Source organism: Hippoglossus hippoglossus, chromosome 9 (genome assembly GCF_009819705.1).
Source record: "Hippoglossus hippoglossus isolate fHipHip1 chromosome 9, fHipHip1.pri, whole genome shotgun sequence".
In the NCBI taxonomy this organism is placed as follows: domain Eukaryota; kingdom Metazoa; phylum Chordata; class Actinopteri; order Pleuronectiformes; family Pleuronectidae; genus Hippoglossus; species Hippoglossus hippoglossus.
This window is the reverse complement of record NC_047159.1, coordinates 16,164,450-16,174,780: the sequence shown is the minus strand read 5'-3', so window position 1 is coordinate 16,174,780 and position 10,331 is coordinate 16,164,450. Positions and strand designations below refer to the sequence as shown.

The 10,331-nt window shown below is 41.5% G+C and overlaps 1 protein-coding gene across 1 annotated transcript; it reads left to right on the top strand.

The window, feature by feature from the left end:
* The first annotated feature begins 4,873 nt into the window (after positions 1 to 4,873).
* Positions 4,874 to 9,848, top strand: aqp3a (aquaporin 3a). Its single transcript, XM_034596495.1, has 6 exons — positions 4,874 to 4,981; positions 8,468 to 8,594; positions 8,816 to 8,953; positions 9,101 to 9,216; positions 9,337 to 9,554; positions 9,662 to 9,848. Exons 1-6 carry the CDS (start codon positions 4,874 to 4,876, stop codon positions 9,846 to 9,848), a joined length of 894 nt encoding a protein of 297 aa, XP_034452386.1.
* The last annotated feature ends 483 nt before the right edge of the window (positions 9,849 to 10,331 follow it).

Below are 10,331 nucleotides of genomic sequence, written 5' to 3'. Positions count from 1 at the left end.
AAGCCAAGTGAGAGTTTGAGAAAATGGAGATTGAAGTGTATTAATCCTTTGTTTTCTATCTACTTTTCCAACTTGTGCTGCCTTTCCTCAGAGGTATCAATCTCCCTTTACCCGTGCTGTCTTCCAGCACCTGATGAAAACCAACTGGCCACACTGGCACCACCACCGGAGACAAACACATCTGGTAGGCACATGGTACGTGTGTGTGTGTGTCCATCATTTATAGACTTTTATAAAACACTGATCAGTGCCACATCCTAATGACCTCAGGAGTTTGAAAATTGTAAATGAGTGTCAACAGAAATTCTTGTTGCCTTTTTTTAAACATCTCCAATATTTGCAGCCACCACTATTCTTTTCTCTGTCCGTTTTTTTTTTTCTTTCTTCTGAGCCAAACAATTCCAGGAAAAGTAGTTCAAAACCATATGGGCCAAAAATGCAGCTTCTCTGGCCTGAGAGATGGGATTCCTTCTGGAAGCCCACATCGGTTAAGTGAGGCAGAGAGACAAAAACAAAATAGTAGAGTGGGTGCACAAACACACCTACAGCTGTCTCTGTGGAAAACGGCTGGTGAGGTCAAAATGGTATTAGGAATGAAAACATACCACAAGATAAAGAGAAAGCGATCCAGTAAGACAAATAAACAAATTCAATGTTTCTGTAAAGTGCTAAAATTTATATATTTTCACACCTGCTATGTGTTAACCAGGGACATTGAAACTCATCCAGGTGTTCACTGGGTAGGTACAGGGAAACAATGAGGAGAGGGAGTCCGACAACAAGTCGTGTTTTTTGGAATATTTTTAAATTTTTAACAAGACCCACTAAACCTTAACTGACCCACCCATGTATAAACTAAAGAAGGAACTCACCCAAAAGGAGCAGGTAGTAGTTAGACGTTAGTAAAGTAAATGTAATTAACTTGTGAATGGGTACGAAATTGATAAATTAACAAGGTAATGTGAGCAATGTAAACAGTTCTGTTTAACTCATTTAACTGTGCAATACTCATTTCTATCTGTGCACTTCCATGGCTAATGTGCAATCCAGTTACACTGTATATATTCTGCTCACACCTGTTTACACTGTATATAATATTTCTATTCTATTTTTATATTTCTTTGTCTTGATATTGCATGTTTGCTTATTTATTACTTATGTCTTTTTTGACTGCGCTATTTACTGCTGCTGCACAGCAAATGACACGGTTGTGGGACTAATAAAGGATTATCTTATCTTATCTTATGCTATTTCATCACACTTCCTCGTATCTTATCTTATCTTATTTCTACATCAGATCTTGTGTAGATGTTGGCAATGTGTCAATATAGGTCAAATAGTGCAGCCACTGGACTGTTTGGAGGAACCTGAGTATGGGTCTGTGATTACACCGGCCTCACCAAAGAGCCTGGCGTACAGTGTCCTCCAGTGACGCTGTAAAATGATTCATATTTACCTGAAATTACTTGAATCACACACATTCATTTGCATCACAATCTCAGCCAGCATCCTCAGACGACAGCATTTACGAACTTGTCATCATCTTCCATCCCCGTCTTCCCCATAGAAACAGTTCACTGTGAGCGGTTGAACAACTTTTCGTGACGCATGTCTTTTCGACTCCGGCGCTGTGACTTGTATGACTCAGATCCCCTCAGGCCCCTTCAGTGATGAGACATCTGTAATTTATTGAAGCACTGTTTGGCCAAGCTTTTCCAGAGAGCTCATTCAGCACTTCAGCAAAGTGGAATATTTTCACAATAAGACATGAGCCAACTTTTTAATCTGATTTAGCAGTTTTATGTTTATAGCTCACAGTGATATACTTAGGATGACAATTTAAAAATGTGCCAAATTCTCCACAGATATGTTCACAAAATAGTTCTGCAGTCTAATGTGAAGGTGATCCGAGCTGATAATCTTCTCCACTGTCACAGCAAACTAGGCACATAGCCCAAAGCAAACAAAAGAAATGGTGCACCGATTCCTACTGATAGAGGCATAGCCGTGAGCTTTTAAACTTGGAAATGTTCTCACACCTCCATAGAAAGCAGACAAAGAAGGTACAATATGCGGTGATGAGGTTTCAGACAGGGAACAAAAGAACGGGTCAGAGAAAATGAGGTGAGGGACAGAAAGGGAAAAGAGAAGGATGTGTGGGAATGAACCAGTGAGGGCTGCAAACAGGAATGCATTGCATTTGTGCATTTGTGTGTTATTTCTACTCTTGTGAGGACCAAATATTTCATGTACATTACATTAAATTACATTTCATTTAGTGGAGTGTAGACTATCTGCTGTCCTGATGTCAATGGGGAGCTCGTTCCACCATTTAGGAGCAGTCGTGATTTTGTTGAGTGGCTAGCTCGCAGTGAGGGAGCAGCAAGCCAATTGGCAGATGCAGGGCGGAGTGGACTGGCTGGGGTGAAAGGTTTAACTATGTCCTGGATGTAGACTGGACCCAAACTGTTCAGTACCAGCACGGTACACAAGTTCTAGTGTTTTGAAACGGATGCGGGCAGCCACCAGTAACCAGTGAAGGGAGCGGAGGAGCGGAATAGTGTGAGAGAACTTAGGTAGGTTGAAGACCAGTCGAGCTGCTGCACTCTGGATGAGCTGCAGAGGTCGGATGGCACTAGCAGGTAGACCTGCCAGGAGGGAGTTACAATAGTCTAGGCGTGAGATGACCAGGGCCTGGATCCGAACCTGCGCCGCCTTCTGAGTGAGAAGGGGACGTGTTCTCCTGATGTTGTTCAGCATGTATCTACACGAGCAGGTTGTTGCAGCAATGTTGGCGGTGAGGCAGAGTTGACTGTCGAGGCACATCCAGGTTCCTAGCAGTCTGGGGGGAGGCTACCACGGAGTTCGATTAGATACGATTATTTTCCCTGGAAGGAAATCTAGTTTGGTCTTGTCTAGGTTAACTTTCAGGTGGTGTGCGGACATCCACTGAGAGATGTCAGTCAGACAGGCAGATATGTGTGCTGTGTTTCAGATTGAGGAAAAGAGAGGATTAGTTGGGTGTCCTCTGCGTAGCTGTGGTAGGAAAGGCCTTGTGAGTGAATGACAGAGCCGAGAGAGTTGGAGTATAGAGAGAAAAGGAGAGGACCCAGGACAGAACATTGAGGTACCCCAGTAGTGAGATTACAAGGTTCGGACACAGATCCTCTTCAAGTTACCCGGTAAGTGCGGTCATTGAGGTAGGATGAGAGCAGGGAGAGAGCAGAGCCTGAGACACCCAGATCCTGAAGGGAGTAAATAATGATCAGGTGGTTCACTGTGTCAAATGCAGCAGAAAGGTCTAGAACAGTGGTCGCCAACCCGTTGATCGCGATCTACCGGTCGATCTCCCAGTCTTCACTGTCGATCCCCCAACTCTCTGGACTCACTGTCTGTTGTCGCGCCGCAGATCAGCTGTGTGTTGGTTGTCTGTTTTTCACACGCGCTGTGTGTCCTCTACTGGCGGTGGAGTTGCAGGTTTATCTACTGCATTTCCTTCAAGAACAAGTTGGTTTATGTACTAAACTAAATGTCAGGACTCTACGGTATGAAGATGCGCATCTTTCGGTCTGTCGATAATAATCAAAGCCCCGTTGGAACAAATGAGTGGATTTAGAAAGTGAAACGCTGGAGTGCTTTTACTTTGAAACGGGTTCAGAAAGTGTTTATCTGATGAATTTATGTCACAAACAAATGGTTGCAACACTTTCTGTATGCCTTTCCAAAATAAAAGCACTCCAGCTTTTCTGTTGATGGAGTCCATTCCCTTGTTTAAAAAGTTTTTTTTATTGTGAAATATTTGCAGGAGCGGAAGTTTACTCTTGCCTCCTTCAGAGAGTTAGGGAAAAAACAGCCAGTTGACAGGGAAGTGTTAATGAGATGGGTGAGAAAAGGAAGAAGGTCGGGAGCAATAGACTGGAGAATGTACGAGGGGATGGGGTCAAGGGGGCAGGTGGTTGGGCGGGCAGAGGTTACCAGGGTATGAATAAGTGGGATATTTGAACTGGGAATCTTTCAAAGGGGCTTTAAGATTTAAATTTGGGTTTAGAATTAGATTTAGGATTATGTTAATTTAAACCTTTTGACGTTTGGTGGATTAAGGTTGATGCAGGCTACGTTACCTGTAAACAGGATCTTGAAATGTAGGTGCTTCATTTTTCTGTCTGTGCAGGATATTTGTCCATATTTACTCTATTTGCATAAACTAAGAAAGAAACTGACTAGAAAGTTAAAAAGAATAAAAGCAAAAATGAGTTTCTAAGATGAATATTGAAAGTGCCAAACAAGTAAAGCTTGGTTCAAGGTAAATATCAGTCTGACACACTTGGTTTAAACTGTAAATCTGTTTTTTTCAAATAGGAAGTGCAACAGATAACGGCACATGTCTAAATTTGCGTGTAATTCCAAATAATCAAACTAGAAATTACAAAATACAAATACAGTTCCTTGCAGAGAAACATTGCTATCCCACTTACTGTCTTTTCTGTATTCAATTTTGAGAGAGGCCTGCTTCAAAACTTCACACATTTTTTAAATGCAAAATTCTAGATAGATAATTCATCATATATATATATATGTGTATATATATACATATATACACAGAAAGGTTATGGGTTTCAGGTATGACGGCGCTCACAGGTATTAGTTGTGTGCGTGCGTGACTGCATGTGTGTGTACGAGAGACAAAAGTGAATCACACAGTGACAGGCAGGGATATGCAGTGCAGGAGGTGGAGCTCACACTTGGCTCCATTCCAAGTACATCTGGGTTCTATAAGAGGAGCCCGGACCTCTCAGCTTCACAGCCGCTCAGGAATTCCTACCTGCCTACAACGTCCAGTGTCCCCTCATCAGTCTCTGAGAAGAAGAAAAACATGGGCAGACAGAAGATATATTTGGACAAACTGTCCCGCTTCTTCCAGATCCGCAACCTGTTGCTTCGGCAGGCGCTGGCAGAGTGTCTTGGCACCCTCATCCTTGTGGTAAGTGTGTGTGTGATCACAAGTGTGTACACACTTGATTGAATTGTGTCAATCATCTCATACTGAAATAGCTGTTAATGAAAAGGGTACAAAGTTCATGCATTGTATTATACTGCATGTTGATACTTTTATGTGCCCTTTAACAATTACTTTTTTCAATTTTCTTTTGATGTTGCAATATGATCAATGTCTCTTCATGCAACAGTGTTTGTGCTGTCGTTTTTATTTAACGGCATGTTTTAAGAAAAAAAAGAACAAAAATAGAAAGTCTATTTAATTTCTGAGCCATACATAGACTTCAAAGGTAATTATGTGACATCAGTGAGCCAATGATTGTTTTGGATGTGTGTAAATGTCAAGTAATGTACAATGGCAAACTGAGTTCAGAGCAAACAGGTAAGTATCAGGTTATTCAGGACTGTATGTGCTGTGGACAAAACCATATTCACAACAATATTTGCTTTTTGGAGCTGGGATGCAGCAAGATCTCTCATCACATCTCAGGGAGGTAGTAGTGTGTGTGTGTGTGTGTGTGTGCATGAGGACATGAGGACACACACACACACACACACACACACACACACACACACACACACACTTACAAAGAAACAGGACAGTTTGTGCAAGGTCATAAAATCTTGATCTGAACACCAGCAGAGGCGTACACTTCTTTGGGGTCTAGACTGTGGGCAATGTACTGTAGTAAACAAACCAAATATAAAGCCACATAGCTCACTTAGTCTGAGGGAAAACCTTTATTTCTTTCCACTGTTTTGGCAGAAATCTGTCACTTCGGGCGAATTGATTTTTTATAGTTAATACTTTACCAACCAGCTTAGTGGGCGACCTAAAGGATCCTCTTAGAGATTAAAGCTCATTGATTTACAAAGACGTAGAGGCATGCTGCATTTAATCGTTTTTGTTTAAAGAGTTTTATTCTAATGCAAAATCAAACTTAATGTCAAATATACACACGAGTACATTGTAAAGATGTGCAGTGGAAAACTACTCAAACATTAAAGCCCGGAGTGAAAATATTTGTTGTCGGTAGTTGTTTAGTATGTATTATGACAACTAATGGTGCAGAAAGGTGTGGTGTACTTATTGAACCGGTGACACATGGAGATGGTAGCACTGGGTAGGTAGGTCAGTGGCAGAACAATAGGTATCACATCACAGACATTTCTCACATACTCTCACTTCCCATATCTCATAGAGATCATACACAGACATCTGATTCTGTTATTGTCTCTGTTTACGGGTTACATACATTTTTACACACAAAGCAAACTCTTTAGTTTATTGTAACATATTAGTTATCGCCTGCTAGTGTGAGATGACTCAGAGGTAACGTGTGTGAGGGGTGTGTCTAGGTGTGTTCGTGGGTGTGTCCCTTTGTAGTCCTGACACAGCGTCAGTAACTCCAGGTATTTTAGACAGGATATTTCTGTGTAGTATTAATGCTGAAGACATCTAATAGAAATATCTTATGTATGCTTGAAGGCCCCCCCATGGGCAGGTAATATATTTGGCCGTCCTGCCGTAACCGTAACCCTCATTACACTCTCAGAGAATACACTGCATTTTATTTTTATACCTTTTTAAAAGAAAAATATTAACAATCAAAAATACAAAACTTTCTTTTTACTGCACTTGTGTATCTATATCTGTCATTTTCAACATAAAAGAGCTGATTCACCATAAATGTGTGTAATTCATAGTAACCCAGGGCTGATTCTACAATACTGAACCTAATCTTAGTTTTATGGAGGAATAGTTTTATCTTATACAAAGCTCAACATTTTTTATAACTTTTATCATGTATTATAGGATTGGTCAGGTTAGAGAGCCAACCAACAAAATGAATGTGTGTTTGAAAAGAACTTCAGTGACACGAAAATCGTTAACAAAGCAATACCCAACAGCCTTACTGCGTTTTCCACTTCAAACCACTGCTCCCTGCGTTGACCCGGATCGCACTCGTGTGGAGGCCTTTTCAGGCCTTTTCTGGGATTTAGAGTCTAGTTCCAGGCCAGCAGTTTTTTTCTTTCTTGCCTTCAGCTCCTAACCAAATGCCAAATCTTGGTTTCAGTAGACTGTCGGCTGTGGGTTGTTTTTTTACAAGCTCCCCAACTGTGCTAAAACCTGGGAGTAAATGCATGGCCAGCTGATTCGGGCGAGGGAATGTTGGTTGGGTGTGCAGTTACCCAACCACAACATTATGACAGCAACATACCAAGTTGCTGTAGTTGTAGAGTGAACACACTACTGAATGTGAGCGCGTCAGAGTTAGGAGTAACACTCAAGGCTCTGAGATTAAGTGTCGGATTAACATGAAACCTTCCTGCTGAAAAGGGATAGTTCCCTTTAATAGGGGAAGTTGGCACTAGTGAGTGAATGGCCCATCATTTGAAATCCGATGCCTGTGACATTAAGAAAAACTAGTGGAGGTAAAAGTGTGAAGTGAACATTTTTAAGTGTTAGCCTTTTTCTTATTTTCACATCACACAAGCTCATCATTGCACAGCACCACCAGTAAGATATACCTGCCCACAGCTCCAAAACAAAACAGATAAGAACAATTCTAACATGGGGCTGATTTGTGGAGTGTTTTTCCAGTTGAACGGACGGTCTCATCAGGGGTGGGAACAGAGTTTAGACTGAGCCCAGTGATGATGAACGCCCCTCAGGCGCCAGTCCCTCTGAGTGCACTTCCCTCACACTAACTTCAACATCTGAGTCGTGTGGTCGGACTGAAAAGCATCCTCGTCAGGGGGCTCAGAGAGCAGCAGCCTAACAATGGACCACACATACTTGTACACACAGGGAAACACACACACATACTTATACACAGAATTACACGCAGTGAAAAAGGACAAATAGTTGGAGCAACTTAAACAAATTACTTCAACTGCAACACAAATTAATAGTCTGTTCAACTTAAATTTAACACGTTATATTCACAACTATAATTTGTAACGACTCAATTTATTTGTGTTACCAATTGAAGTAATTTTTTTATGTTGGTAAACAATTTTCCTTTTTCAGTGCAGTGTGGCACCTGTTTGGCCCAAAACACTTTGCCTTAAAACACATGTTTTTTCTCCTTTCCACCTAAATCCGCTGTGTAGGTAAAACCGACAATTCTCTGCCAGTCAAGGCCGACCCAGTGACCTTTCTGCAACACTGTACTCCTGTGTACCATTATGAACACAATAGAGCGCATTTAATGGGGCTTCCTTCCTCTGGTTTCACTGATAATGATCACATTGCCTCATTTAACCCCTTGGTTTGACCTTAATTGAATGAAAAATATATTTCACAAGGTTTTTTGTTAATACAACACTGAGAGAGTGAATACACTTCGTGCATGTTGTGTAAAACTTTAGTCCATGTTAAAAAAATGACTGATCGTTGCTACACCAATTACAACTGATCATTATTGGTTACTAGTTTTAACTTGTTCTTCTCCTTCTCTCTCTCCAGATGTTTGGCTGTGGTGCTGTGGCCCAGCTGGTGTTGAGCGGCGGTTCCCATGGCATGTTCCTCACCGTCAACTTTGCCTTTGGCTTTGCTGCCACCTTAGGCATCCTGGTCTGTGGACAAGTATCAGGTACGCAAACAATTTCACTGGAAATGTCATCATCCAAATAAAAGTTCTCAATGACTTATTTGGTTTGGTGTGTAGGAATCAGTCAGTTCGGAGCTTTACTTGGATCCTGTTTGCAGGATCACATTTTAACCAAATGTGTCTCTTATAATAATAAGTCTGTGGTTTGGGTTTGTTATCGGTGTTGCAGCTTTATAATGTGTACTGACCATGTACATTTACAGGTGGCCATCTGAACCCTGCAGTGACTTTTGCCCTGTGTCTACTTGGAAGAGAGCCCTGGAAGAAATTCCCCATGTATTTCCTCTTTCAGACAATTGGCGCTTTCTTTGGTTCTGCCGTCATTTTCGCCATGTACTACGGTAAGACATGACGTCCAGATGTGGAGCAAAATTTAAAATAATCCTTTTATCACCAAATATGAACTGATTTATGTTTTGAAGTCATTTAAACAACTGTTCTCAAGAGAAAAATATCTAATGCTACATTTTTGTTGTTTGTCCCTGTAGATGCTCTGTGGGACCATCCCGGAAATTTCAATGTGACTGGTCCTAATGCCACAGCTGGCATCTTTGCCACGTACCCTGGAAAACATCTCACTATTGTCAATGGCTTCTTTGATCAGGTACTCTTTAGAAAAGTTGAAACACCTATGATACACTAAATGTCCTTTTTTTTAGAATATGGATGATACAGCTCAGGCATCTCACTCACAACTTTCTCTTTTCTGTGACTCTCTCTTCAGATAATTGGCACGGCAGCGCTAATCGTTTGTATTCTGGCTATCGTGGACCCACACAACAACTCCATCCCCCAGGGGCTGGAGGCCTTCACTGTGGGATTTGTGGTTCTGGTTATTGGACTGTCTATGGGCTTTAACTCTGGATATGCTGTCAATCCTGCCAGAGACCTCGGACCACGTATTTTCACTGCGATGGCTGGGTGGGGCATGGAGGTCTTCACGTAAGAGCACAGACTTTTTAATCTATGCATGAACTCGTCTTCACCACACTCTCACAGCTCTCACTGTCCCATTTGTATTATTCACTCTTTCTTTTCTCACTCCTTAGGGCGAGAAACGGCTGGTTCCTTGTGCCCATTTTCGCCCCGTTCCTCGGCACCATCATCGGCGTGATGATCTACCAGCTGATGGTTGGCTACCACCAGGAAGGAGAAGTACGTGACAAAAAGAGCTCAGAGCAGGAAAACGTCCGACTCACCAACGTCGACACCAACAACTCCAAAGAAATGCACTGAGTGTGTTAAGAGATAAGCCTCCACACACTCGGAAAGATGCACATTCTGTAAATACCGACGCACACCAGCCTTTTTCCTTACACAACTGTAGAAGCCACAAGTGTTTTTTTTTTTTTTTAAAACCACCTCAACAGCTGTTGGGTCAACTCCCAAGATGGCTGTGTGAAAACAGGCCACTCTTAACTTTATCATGTGATTGTATAACAATGTAGAGGAGCAGTTGTATATGAGTGTAGAGGAAAGAAACTAAACTTTAGAAAACACAGAATTACATTAATTCTTTTTAAGAGATGAACAGTTGGATGTTCGTGTGTGTAGCACTCACTTTCAACAGTATTGTATGCTCTATACTAAAATAGTTTTATATCCCTTTTTATATGTATCTCCCAACCAATCTATGCATTTTGTCAGTCCAGGGCCTTTCAATGTTAACGTTTGAATTTGGGGAAATTGTCACAAATTTGTGCAATCTAAACTTGAACT